Source organism: Bufo gargarizans, chromosome 8 (assembly GCF_014858855.1).
Source record: "Bufo gargarizans isolate SCDJY-AF-19 chromosome 8, ASM1485885v1, whole genome shotgun sequence".
NCBI lineage: Eukaryota > Metazoa > Chordata > Amphibia > Anura > Bufonidae > Bufo > Bufo gargarizans.
In genome coordinates this window covers 176,465,856-176,479,921 of record NC_058087.1, presented here as the reverse complement: position 1 = coordinate 176,479,921, position 14,066 = coordinate 176,465,856, and the positions used below count along the sequence as shown (strand labels likewise).

General features: G+C 44.0%; 1 protein-coding gene across 2 annotated transcripts in view; it reads left to right on the top strand.

The window, feature by feature from the left end:
- LOC122945160 (ankyrin repeat and fibronectin type-III domain-containing protein 1-like) overlaps positions 1 to 11,509 on the top strand; it is a 140,536-nt gene extending 129,027 nt beyond the window's left edge. Inside the window, exons 18-21 of one of the 2 annotated variants that reach the window (XM_044304075.1) lie at positions 2,485 to 2,651; positions 7,586 to 7,799; positions 7,939 to 8,654; positions 10,804 to 11,509. In XM_044304075.1, coding sequence (XP_044160010.1) covers positions 2,485 to 2,651; positions 7,586 to 7,799; positions 7,939 to 8,654; positions 10,804 to 11,094 — 1,388 coding nt within the window. In that variant the 3' untranslated portion in view covers positions 11,095 to 11,509. Of the gene's footprint in view, positions 1 to 2,484; positions 2,652 to 7,585; positions 7,800 to 7,938; positions 8,670 to 10,803 lie in introns of both variants that reach the window. The other variant, XM_044304076.1, reaches the window with a different exon arrangement.
- Positions 11,510 to 14,066: the final 2,557 nt, after the last annotated feature.

Genomic DNA, 14,066 nt, shown 5'->3' with positions numbered 1-14,066 from the left:
GACGTTGTTGATGTATTTTACATTTGCTTTTGGTCACAGTTGGACCAAATACTGAATACTTTTCCATTAATATCTAACATGGCTGAAAACATGTGTGGCCTTGACCTCTGTTATTCTTTATATTGATCTGCTATTTCAATTTTTTTAGCCTCAATATTCCATAGACTGAGGCTTTATACACACGACCGTATGTACGGATCCCGGCAGTGTGCATGCCGCCATTTTTTCTTACCCCAGTAGAATTTTCCCATCCTTGTCCACAAAACAGACAAGTATAGGACATGTTCTATATTTTGCCGGCCGGTAAGAAACAGACAAATGGATGTGGGCAGCACACAGTCTGCTGTCCATATCTTTTGTAGCCCCATTAAAGTAAATGGGTCCACATCCGATCTGCAAAAAAATGCAGAATGGAAATACGGTCGTGTGCATATACATTAGATGTGAATTGGCTGACCTGTTGAATTCGGCAAGTTAGGCCGGCTATTAATGTTTATGGCATCCTCCTGACTCTTCCTCGATAGTAGTTGTTGGTGGACATATGGATCAGGCATGTTGGACTTCAATGCCTGAGAAGTATGGAAGGATTGGTAACTCTCACATGCCCTTTTTCCAGTCCCAGGTAAAGTCTATAAAGCCAACGGCATGTGTCTCCATCCTGTCACTGTCAGCCACACATGGCCCCATGCTAGCCACAGTCTTTCCATACCAACCTGAGTGCCACAGAAGGCTCTGTGCTAGCCACAGTCCTCCCATACCAACCTCAGTACCACACATGGTCCCATGCTAGCCAAAGTCCTCCCAAACCAACCTCAGTGCCACACAGGGCCACATGCTAGCCACAGTCCTCCCATACCAGCCTCAGTGCCACACATGGCCCCATGCTACCCACAGTCCTCCCATACCAACCTCAGTGCCACACATGGCCCCATGCTACCCACAGTCCTCCCATACCAACCTCAGTACCACACATGGCCCCATGCTACCCACAGTCCTCCCATACCAACCTCAGTGCCACACATGGCCCCATGCTACCCACAGTCCTCCCATACCAACCTCAGTGCCACACATGGCCCCATGCTACCCACAGTCCTCCCATACCAACCTCAGTGCCACACATGGCCCCATGCTACCCACAGTCCTCCCATACCAACCTCAGTGCCACACATGGCCCCATGCTACCCACAGTCCTCCCATACCAACCTCAGTACCACACATGGCCCCATGCTACCCACAGTCCTCCCATACCAACCTCAGTGCCACACATGGCCCCATGCTACCCACAGTCCTCCCATACCAATCTCAGTGCCACACATGGCTCCATGCTAGCCATAGTCCTCCCATACCAACCTCAGTGCCACACATGGCCCCATGCTACCCACAGTCCTCCCATACCAACCTCAGTGCCACACATGACTCCATGCTAGCCACAGTCCTCCCATACCAACCTCAGTGCCACACATGACTCCATGCTAGCCACAGTCTTCCCATACCAACCTTGGTGCCACACATGGCTCCATGCTAGCCACAGTCCTCCCATACCAACCTCAGTGCCACACATGGCTCCATGCTAGCCACAGTCCTTCTATACCAACCTCAGTGCCACACATGCCTCCATGCTAGCCACAGTCCTCCTATACCAACCTCAGTGCCACACATGGCTCCATGCTAGCCACAGTCCTCCCATACCAACCTCAATGGCACACATGGCCCTGTGGTAGCAGTAATGTCCTCAGGGGTTTCACAAAGCCCGGCTTTGACTTCCTTTCAGTGTCCCACAGAAGTAGAAAGACCTTCAGGATAGGAAAAACCAGCCATACACTGTAACACAATTTATGCCCGATCTTCTCTTCTCCGGAATTAAGCCAATGGGATCCTTAGTGACACAGAGCTCTGCAGTGCACCGGAGCCCCTTCTTTTTATTATTAATGGGGGTCACAGTGCACAAAGGACTGTTTGATAACTATAATGTATTTGGTGATGCCTGTTGAGTCCCCACAATATAAAATTCACAAACACTTTACTTCATTATCCCATTTTATAATTTTTTTTTTCTTTTGAATCCACTATTTTCAGTTTCATTCTAGTAGACGTTGTGTGAGCTCTTTGTGTCAGGTACTTGTACACACTGGGATAAGAGCTGAAAGTCATTATTAGCTGGTAACGTGCTAGTCCCTGGTGTCTTCCAAGGAAACGTGGGATAAAAACAAAAACATTCTTAAATTCCACATTTCCCATCGGGGCTCCACAACGCGTCTCACTTAATTAAAAAACAAACAAACATAATCGCTGACTCGTACTCCAAGTACAATTCTCTGCACAGCGCCGGCTGAAAGAAGGGAAAAAAGAGCAAAATAGGAAATAGTTGTGTTATTCACAGCACATTATAGTAAAAGTCACGTGCAGAACGTCTCCTGCTCCTTACTCCTCCGGTAACCGTACTTTGTAAAGAACTGAGACGCACTTTCCCTTTTCTTTTTGCAGTTCACTTTTTCACATACGATCGGGATTTCATCAGTCAGTATTGTCAGTTGTCAGCCCTGTTGGAATTGGAGTCTCTCCTGTCACAGCAGAGTCTCAGGGAAGCCTTCTCCGACACTGAACTTACAACAGCGAAACAGCGACATCAGCAAGTTCAGGACTTTATCCAGGTAACTAACAATGTGTACATACCTGCAGTAACCCTGTATCCAGTGCACAGAGCCATATACCTGCAGTAACCCTGTATCCAGTGCACAGAGCCACATACCTGCAGTAACACTATATCCAGTGCACAAAGCCACATACCTGCAGAAACCTTGTATCCAGTACACAGAGCCACATACCTGCAGTAACCCTGCATCCAGTGCACAGAGCCATATACCTGCAGTAACCTTGTATCCAGTGCACAGAGCCACATACCTGCAGTAACCCTATATCCAGTGCACAAAGCCACATACCTGCAGTAACACTATATCCAGTGCACAAAGCCACATACCTGCAGAAACCTTGTATCCAGTGCACAGAGCCACATACCTGCAGCAACCTTGTATCCAGTGCACAGAGCCACATACCTGCAGCAACCTTGTATCCAGTGCACAGAGCCACATACCTGCAGCAACCTTGTATCCAGTGCACAGAGCCACATACCTGCAGCAACCTTGTATCCAGTGCACAGAGCCACATACCCGCATTAACCCTATATCCAGTGCACAGAGCCACATACCCGCATTAACCCTATATCCAGTGCACAGAGCCACATACCTGCAGTAACCCTATATCCAGTGCACAGAGCCACATACCCGCAGTGACCCTGTATCCAGTGCACAGAGCCACATACCTGCAGTAACCCTATATCCAGTGCACAGAGCCACATACCTGCAGTAACCCTATATCCAGTGCACAGAGCCACATACCCGCAGTGACCCTGTATCCAGTGCACAGAGCCACATACCTGCAGTAACCCTATATCCAGTGCACAAGCCACATACCTGCCATAACACTCCTTAAAGGGGTTGTCTCACATCAGTAAGTGGCATTTATCATGTAGAGAAAGTTAATACAAGGCACTTGCTAATGTATTGCGATTGTCCATATTGCGTCCTTTGCTGTCTGGATTCATTTTTCCATCACATTATACACAGCTCGTTTCCATGGTTACAGACCACCCTGCAATCCATCAGTGGTGGTCGTGCTTGCACAGTATAGGAAAAAGCACTAGCCTATGTGTGCTCCCATGAGCCCGGCCACCATAGAGGCTGATGCTTTTTCCTATAGTGTGCAAGCACGACCACCACTGATGGATTGCAGGGTGGTCTGTAACCATGGAAACGAGCTGTGTATAATGTGATGGAAAAATGAATCCAGACAGCAAAGGAAGCAATATGGACAATCAGAATACATTAGCAAGTGCCTTGTATTAACTTTCTCTACATAATAAATGACACTTACCAGTGCCATGGGCCACAAACCTGCAGTAACAACCCTGCTTTTGTTGATGAAAACTCGGACCACTCCTGGGATCCCCAATCAAAACTGCTCATTGTAGGCACCAGGGCTGGATTTGAGGCAAACACCCCTCGACCTCATCCATGTACATTAGATCAAGATGGCAAATATTCAGCTAAGTAGTTTGTTGAAATTTATTTTTAGCCATAAATATAGCCAGGTCAAAATGGCTGTTACGGTGATATAACAAGGCCATTTAAGAACATCCTGAAGCTGTGGTTGAATAGTCAAGCGTGCCAGATTGATAATAATTCATTTATTAGAACTTAGTAGATTCACATGTATAATTCTACGGATATAAGTATACTGCCACTGATTTGACTTATCTTCATTTAAGCTCAGTTTTTTCTTTTTTTTCCTTTTTTTGGTATCCTAACGTACTACCTCTAAAATCTTATTTCATTTTATTTCTAATATTGTGCATCCACATCAATAGCCAATCTGCTCTTTTATTATTATTATTATATATTTTTTTCTTTCTACTCCTTTACTATTATTACTTTGTTATGTTATTATATTGTACTTATGTCATATTTTACTATAATGTATGACTCTATACTTTGAGTACCTTACTTAAACTTTCAATAAAAATTATTGTTAATAAAAAAGAACATCCTTTTCAGATAATTATGTCTAATGTAAAGAAAAACACAGACAAAGTAATGAGCCTCCAAACAGCTATCTCCCCCCCCCCCCCCCCCCCAATAGAAATGCATGCACGTGTTCTGACTGGGGAGAGAGGAGTAAGCCACTGCCAGACTTCTCTTTCGTGGCTCATCTCCCTCAGGATAGGTCATCAATTTTAGATAGATAGCGGTCCAACTCTCGGCACCCCCGTCGATCAGCTGTTTGAAGGGGTTGCAGCGCTAGTGAAAGAGTTGCATCCTCTTCATTGTTTACCTGCACACCGTCTACAATGTATTCATGGTGCAGTGTAATTACAACTGTCCATCCCCTTCAAGTAAATGGGAAAGGAATCTGAAATGACACTGCACCACCGCTATAATGTAGACCGCGTGCAGGTAGACACAGAAGAGGACGCAGCTCTCAGACCACCGCTGCAGCCTCTTCATATGGCTAGCTAATAGGGCTGCTGAGAGTCGGACCCCCGCTGATCTGATATTGATGACCTATCCTGCTCGTCAATATTGCAGAAACCAGAATACCTCTTTAATCTTTTGAGCTTAAAGAGCACCTATCAGCAGAATCAACCCTATTAAACCAGGTATGCTGCCTGGTAGATTTGATCCTGCTGATTATAATGATACCTGTCTTGTAAAAATGGGTTAAGATGTTCCCAAGGAAAAATACTTTATGCAAAGGAGGGCTTCGAGCGGAACGGTCAGCACTAGAAATCTAAAGAAGGCCTCATTTGCATAGAATAAAAGTATTTTTAGTCTGGGGAACGCTGCAATCAATTTTCACAAGACGGATAGCGTTTTCATCAGCTGGATCAACCCTACCAGTGAGCACACCTGGTTTACTAGGGTTGATTCTCCTTACAGGTACTCGTTAAGTGAGAGGGGTACAAATCAGGAGCCGTCATAAAGTCACCTATCGGTTATCAACTGTAAATGGATAAAATTGGTTTCTTATATATTTTTGTCTTTCGTATCATATACAGCAGTTTGTCATTAATCATTTTTCTTCGCTGAAAGAATGTAATGTGTTATCCTAGCCGTTTTTACTTGATCTGTCATTATGAAAGCCTCTGGAGTAAGTAAATATATACCGCACTTAATCATGGAACTACCAAATAATGGATATGAGGTCATTGCCCGGGAACAGCGTCTCCTTTGACTTGTGGTAGAAAACATCTCATTTTGTCTGGCAGGGACGAATGTAAAGTACAGGTATGAATTCAGCCAAGACTATCAGCAAGTCTATTGACAAGGACACATAAAGTTTAATTGCAGGGAAGGGCTGCCCGATACAGCAGAGATCTCATTCATACTTGGCTTCAGACTTAATTCTCGCCAATCCCTCCCATTATGAAGCCTTTGTGTAAACACGGCCATTATACCGGGCGGACTGGGAGGATTAGAGGAAGCTATTGCCGTTCCTATAGATTGCATATTGTTCAATAGGGGTCAGGCAGGAATAGCCTTTCACCATCAGGCTGCCCACAGGTGCCATGGGTTCTAGGATGATCATTTTTACAAGCCACATAGGACACTGGTCGTATTACGGACGACTCCTGTGTTTTCATTAATGGTTATTGCATAGTAGGAGCCAGCAGTGTTTTGCCCACGCTTCCAAATAGTACTTCTGTGGCCCTGCTGGAAAGGAATAGCAAGCAATCCCCCTATGAGTAAGACAAGTTTGCTGGCACGGAGCGGGTATGCGGGAGGAGATTTAATACATGCTTTGATAACTGTATAAGTGTATGGCTGCACCAGCCAACAGGATAAAGACTGGGAGACCTTTTTACCACTAATACAGACCTGACATTGCCAAGTCCCACAGAGGAAGTCGGGGAGATACGCTCTGTATGAAGGCGTGTGTACTGATTCCGCCTGGAGCAGACATCTCTGTGCCATTTATTTATCATGGCAGTCTGTTCTCTGGCTAATGGGGCTGTTGGTTGGGAGGCAATTGAAGGAGTCGTCTGGTCTGACCAGGACGTACTCCTGCGGAGTTGAGTCTGCAGTTTTTATTCTTCTGCTTTTTTTTTTTTTTCCCCCCATTTGATATCTTGGGTTACAAAAATGCATCCCCCCCTTAAGGTTTGGAAACGGAAACATTTTAGCAGTTTGTTTTGTTTTGCAAAATACTCTGAAAATATAGTGAACAGAGCTGCAATTACTGTGTGGACGGGTGCAGTGATTCAGACTAGGGTCCTCTTCTGGGGCATGGTCCTGCTGAAAACTTACAGTATGATAATAGGCAGAGGCAATAACACATCTCTCTCTTATCCTCCTCTCCACCTTGCTGGAGGTCCACGTTGTACAATGCATTTCAAGTTGATCACAGTGTGTGTCCCACTGCTAGAACCTCTAGTGATCAGCTGTAATCTGTGAGGGAACCTGGGAAGATTCTCTGCAGCGCCACCACTGGAGAAATAAAGTATTGCATGGTGTCCATTGAAATGGACAAGAGAAAGAAAGACAGTCTTTGTAGCCCCTCTTCACTCATAATAGATGAGTCTTAGGGCTCCTTCACATGAGCGAGTTTTCCATCCAGATGCGATATATGTAGCGAACGCTTAGCATCCGCTCTGAATCCTGACCCATTCATTTCAATGGATCTCTGCAAATGAGCGTTGTTTTTCACGTATCATCTTCATATTCAGGAAAAATCGTAGCATCTTCTATATTGTGCTTTTTTTTTCACACAGCTCTGGCTCCTTAGAAGTGAATGTAGAGTGTTATTCTTCAGTTTTTCTTAACATGCAATCCGTACAGGAAAAACACACACATTAAACGCAATAGCAGAAGAAAGTGATTGAACTTGCGTGCAAAACCATCAGATCCTGACACAATCTGTATCGCTCGTGTGAAAAAGACAGAAAGATGATCCTTTATTCACAATTTCATTAAATGATTTTCAACAGCCAAAAAGTTGGAAAGATGACTCTTTTTTTTTTTTTATCATGCAGCAAATGGAAGAGATCTGGAGGGAAATGCGATGGATGATGGATGCCCTACAACATGCCAGGTACAAACAACCATCATGTGCTGTACCCCTCACTTGGTTCCTCAACAGTTCTGGAGAAATATTTCTCAAGGAGAAAGCTCAATCCACTTCATCTCACCTGGACTATTTTCCATCTCCTACTCCGTCTCCCGAAACTAACCGAAAGCTCAACACAGGTCAGTAGGGAACTATTTTATAGATGGCTTGTGATCAGTGGCTGGATGACCAGCCGCATTAGCTGGTTAGTCTATGCATGTGTATATATATTTGCCTAGAAGCTTATTATAACCCTTTTCCAATCATTTCCACCTGTAGATCTCCTTGCTGCTCCATACTCAGACAATGAACTCTTGGATATGAAGTACACGAACCAGTCTTCCCCTCTTCTAGATTCCCATGGTGCATCAGATGAAGAGGGCTCTTCAGAAGTCTTCCTTGCTACCGATAGTGATTATGACTCTAGCAGAGCCCAAAGTCCAAAGGAACTGGACCTGGTTTACTCCTCTGGACAGGAATGTGGCCGGAGGACCATCCGTAGCTTTAGAGATGGCACACCCGATGTACTGCAGACACATGAGCCCAAAGTATCGACTCAGGAAGATGATCGTCCACAACAGCTTTATGACAGTGACTTTGTGCTTCCCAGCCGCCAGATTGAACTTTTACGTATTACTGAAAAGCGGCAAGCGTACTGTGTGCGCACCAGCAGTCTGGACTTTCCCAAGCAGCCTTACAAGGCCTCTCGAAAGTCCTGTCCAGGGTCTGTAGACAGCTCTCCAACTGAGTCAAAACCCACAAGTCACCGCAGTGTCCGGGGCTTGAGGACAAGCACTTCTTTTACCCCGGACAATGATCAGCCATGTGAAAATTCACGGAGAATTCACCGTACTCACTCTGTTGAATGGACACACGACTTCCAAGAGCCTTTGGAACCGAAAATTGTAACAGGTCAAGGAAAGAAGAATAACTCTGTCACTTTACGGATATATCCACAATACGAGACTGGTCTTTCTAAAGAGATGAGTGTTAAGGTATTGTAGCAGAAGGTCTGTGTATTTTTGACTTGTGACAGAACCGGGACATATTGTACTTGTAAAAAATTCACATAAGTGATTTTTACAGTTTTAGTGACTACAAAACCCAAATGTATGCTTATGCTCCATCAAGTGGGATATATCTTAAAGACTTCTTCATTTTCACAGCACATTTAGTATTGACTGCATTAACTTAGAGAGTCAGAATATTTTATCTCCCAAGTATCCTTCTCTGTGAGTACCACAGCCTTCTCTCAGCTTTTCCTAGGCCAGTGATGACACGTTCATTGGTTATGTGACCTAGACGCAGCTCAGCCCCATAGAAGTGAATGGGGCAGAGCACGATACCAAGCACGGCCGCTATACAATGTACGGTGCTGTGCTTGGTAAGCTGTGAAAAGGCCGTGGCGCTAATGTGTGCGCCGGTGCCTTCTCAAACAGGTGATCGGCGGGGGTCCCTAATGTCGGACCCCCACCGATCAGAAACTGATGACCTATCCTAAAGATAGGTTATCAGTATAAAAATCTCTGAAAACCCTTTTTACAGGTAGTGTTAGTGTAATGATACAGACATCAGCAGGGGCGAACTGGCCATAGGCCCTGCAAGGAAATTTCCCGGTGGACCGGTGCCCAGGCGGTGGCCCAAGCCCTCCTCATTGTTGCTGGGCAGGAACATAATCATCTGATGCTCTCAGTGTTAATTAATGCTAGAAGCATCAGGTACTTATGCACTTGGTGGGCAGAGGCAGGTCTCCTCCTGAATTCAATGCTATTGCCATCCTCAGGATGATGATACAGTTGAATTCTGTGATGAGGTTGACAGTATTTTGTGCTGCACGAAGGTACTGCCTTCTGTCACTTTAGACCCTTCTAGAATATTGGGGCCACTGTTATTTATTTATTTTTCTTGGTCCACTTTCAGTTCCCAGTCACCCCTGGACATCAGAGCCTCGACAATTTCAAAAGAACTAGAAAGTCCTTATGGAAAATTTCCGGGGCATCTTTTCATAAACTGAAGCTCAATTATAACTGAGTTATAAAAGTTTAAAAAAAAGTTTTGGCGTGGCATTGCACAAAGCTTCTTAACCTTTTTGTACTGGGGGCACACCAGTGGCTGAAGTCCATGTAGAGAGGCAGGTTGAGCATGCTCCCTGCTGCTTCATTTATTCTCTATGGGACTGCTGGAGATAGGTGAGTACAGCACTCTGCTATTTCCAGCAGTCCCATAAAGAAGGAACTGAGCGGCATAGTGTATGCTCCACCTGCCGCACCATCAGCATGGGGAAATAAGACCCCCCTTTCTTGGGATCGGTGGGGATCCCAGTGTCAGAGTCCCACTGATTAGTTCTTTATAAGTATAGTATTCATTAAAAAAAAATCTTACTCCTATTACCACATTAGTTAGATATGTTGTAACAGGTCAAAAGCAATTCTCATTCCGTCGGACTTGGGCCGCTATTGTATTACAGGGACGTGCATTCATCTATATATTATTACTTTTTACCTGTATTAGCTGCTGCATGGGAAATGCCTGGCTAGCCGGCGCTTCCCCCTACAAAATCAGCCTTTTTATGGGGATCCAGGGCAATCGGCTGATCTCTGATGACACAATCCCTTTAAAGGGCATCTATCAGCAGATTTATCCCTATGAAATGGGCTGACCTGTTGCATTTGTGCTTGGCAGCTGAAGATATCTGTGTTGGTCCCATGTTCATATGTGCCCGCATTGCTGAGAAACAGTTTTAATATATGCAAATGAGCCTTTCCCATTACACCTAGAGGCTCTGCTCTCTCTGCAACTGCTGCGCCCTCTGCACTTTGGTTGACAGGGCCAGGTAGTGTAAATATCATTACACCTGGCTCTGTCAATCAAAGTGCTGCAGTTGCAGAGAGAGCAGAGCCTCTAGGTGTAATGGTAACGCCCCCGTTGCTCCTAGAGGCTCATTTGCATATATTAAAGCATAATTTTTCTCAGCAATGCGGACACATATGTACATGGGACCAACACAGATGCCTTGAGCTGCCAAGCGCACATGTAACAGGTCAGCCGATGTCATAGGTACAAATCTTCTGACAGATGCCCTTTAAGCCTTGGCAACTTTCACTATTTAACCAATAAAATATTTTCTCTTTTTTGTATGACTAGCTACATATAACGAGCAAAACAGCAGCTCAGGAAGTTGTAAAGCTGGTGGTCCTCCAGATGAATGAGATCTCCAGAAGCATGCTGGGAACTTCAGAAGGCTATTGTTATGCTGAAGACCAGTTGGACCATTTTGCACTGGTTTTTACTTCTGAACACAATAAGGAACAATGGCTGGACGATGACTTTCTGCCTTTCTCACTTCAGAGTTCGTGGAAAAAAGGCCACTTCTCTGTCCGTATTCGAGAGACCTCTCCTTTGCATTTTCAGTATGGTCCAGCAACAACGGTATGAGAGTGTGCCCCCATCAACCTCCCGAGGGACCGTCAGCTCAAATTTAATGCTTCCTTCACTTAATAAAGTATTACTCCTTGCGCTGAAACGTGGGCTACAGTTGAAAGCAAAAGGTTTAAGATGCATTTGCTTATTTTTCTCCTTTCTTGTCAACCAAAGACTTTATTTTTTCTGACCATGAAAGAGAAATTTGACTGGCACAAGAAAATGTATCTTTTACCACAACGTCTTCACTGGAAAGGAATTTGGAAAGAGTATTTTTAGAAGATACCATTCACACCAAAAGAAGCAATACATATTTCTCCTCCCCGCCCTCCACCCTTTTCACAAAAAAACATTTGGGTTTTATTGATGCATAAACTACAGAGACATAATGGGACACTGGATGGCCGTCCTCCCGTATGTATCGAGAGAACAGAACAAACACATAATAACCACAAGTGGTTTTTTTTTTTTTTTTTCTAATGAATAATATTGTTTCTTGTGCTTGTTTTACTGTATCCTGAAAAAATAATATTTTGTTGCACAATAAGACTAAAAATTTTCTTAAACAAAAATGGCTAAAAAAAAATAATATATAAGCAGCCGGTGCTGTCTGTCGACTACTCCCCTCCTTGTATGCTTTCGTTTTAAGGTAACTGCATCTCACCGATTTCCCTTCATTGCCATAAACTCTGTGCCACGGCAGAGTTCTCCCTTCGTTTCAGTGCTGTGAATTGGCTTGCGTACGTCCAACCGCATGATGTTTTCAAGTACGCCTCTGTTAGTCAATGGGTATATTGAAATCTTTTGTGCTTCACAGTACAGATTGGTGGTGCTTCCGTGAGAATTTCCATGAACTCGCCCCTCAAGGCGGCACCAGTCCAAGCTGAAACCATAAGCGAAATGGTTTTTTGATTCTATCTGTTTAATGATGTTTGAAGACGTGTTCTATACTGATGCATATATCTTGTTACTCTTTGTTCCTACCTCTGATGCCCATCCTCTGCCCTCCCGACCTTCTCTCTCCTCCTTTCTTTTGTCTTCTAATGAGCCAGACCAGAAGAAACATATCATTGGTTGTTTTAATTTCTGGAAAAATAAAGACATCACGTGGTGATGAACAAAACTTTTACAGAACTGGTGCTATGATCGTATCGTATAAGCATTAAATCCTTTACCATTACCATTGTCAATAGTACAAGCATCTGTGTACTGTATTTGTTAGCGCTTCATAATAACCATGTTTGGGTATGCTGGGCAGAACATAAGCCCCGCACATTCATTTCCCCTTGTGACACCATTCATAACGCAAGTTTTTTCATTATTTATTACATCTTTAGTCAGTCACAGTTCCACTTTTATGATCCAGATCTCCTGCATAGAGAGAGTTAAATGATACATTTTTGTTTTCCTTCAGCTACCACTAGGGGGAGCTGACTGCATATGAAATGACATGGCCTCGCACATTTATTTCCCCTTGTGACGCCATTAATAACAAGAGTCTACTCTTTTTTGAATATTTATAAAATTTTTATAACAGTTACAGTTCTAATTTTATGATACAAATCTCCTGCATAAATGAATTTCTGGTTTCCTGCAGCCACCACTAGGGAGAGCTGCTGACTGCATGTGCCCGACACATTCATTCCCCCTTGTGACCCCATTCATAACTTGAATCCTCCTTTTTTGATTATTTATTATATCTTTATAACAGTTAGAATTCCACTTTTATGATACAGATCGCCTGCATAGATTCATTTCTGGTTTCCTGCAGCCACCACTAGGGGGAGCTAACTAATACTGCTAATGTGGAGATTGTCTTCAGTAAGCTGCAGACAGCAGCCAGAAAGCATTTTGTAATTTAAAGGCATTTTTCTCTCATTGGCATTTTTATTAATTCTCAGAATAGGTGATATAAATTTCCACCACCGGAGAGCCCAAGCCCTTTGTTCCTCCTCACTGAAATGACTTGAATGCCGTAGAGGTCGAGCATGGTCCCTGTCAGTCTATTCAATGTCAATGGAAACAGCAGGTCCCATAGATTTTGAATGGAGCAGCAGGATGCATGCTCGACCATAGCTCCATTTAAACTCCTTCTCTCTGCGGTCATGCAGTTTCTTTAAATGCCAGGGTGCAAATCTGATACAGGATAAAACTCAGTCCCATTAAAGTGAATTGGGCTAAGCTGTGATACCAAGCACAGCCACTATACAATGTATGGCGCTGTGGCGCTACTGCGAGCATCGGTACCTTCTCAAACAGCTGATCGGCGGGGATCCCAGGTGTTGGATCCTCAACGATAAGATACTGATAACCTATCCAGAGGATCGGTCATCAGTATAAAAGTCCCTGACAACCCCTCTAATTCCTCCAATACATCTCAAATTAAAAAAGGAAGCAATGTTGCAAATAGTCTTGACTATAAAAAAAAAAAAAAATCTCATTTATGTACACAGCTCTGATGCAGACTTCTCCATATCTCCATAGTAACAGAGTAAAAACAAACCCTGGGTGTAGCCTGCTCCTGCAGTCGTTCGTGTTCCTTCTCTTCTACTGTCCAGTCTGCCGGTTTCCAAGAAGCAGGGCATTAGATGAAACACATGACTACACACACAGTTTATTTGTAGTCTGTAACCATGGAGACCCATACGTTTGCTTAGAAGCTGTATGACTGAAAGACTATTTGCAAAAGTTGCCTCGGATCTGTTAAGAAGTACACCTAGTGCACCAAGTATCTGTGAAGTCAATTATTCATACAAGCCCACCCATGGCAGGACGGCAACACCGACAAGGCCTGATATGGCCAATTATTTGTCGGTTTCCTCAGCAACTTGTACTCCTGAGCTGATGTAACGAAGCTATTTCTATGCTTCAGCGAGTACATTACACATTTCATCCAGCATCTGCCTTACTGGAATAATACAGCACAGATCTCCATCACTTTAATTGTCACTTAGTAACTAATCCTCCCTATACTTTCATCTGAGTTT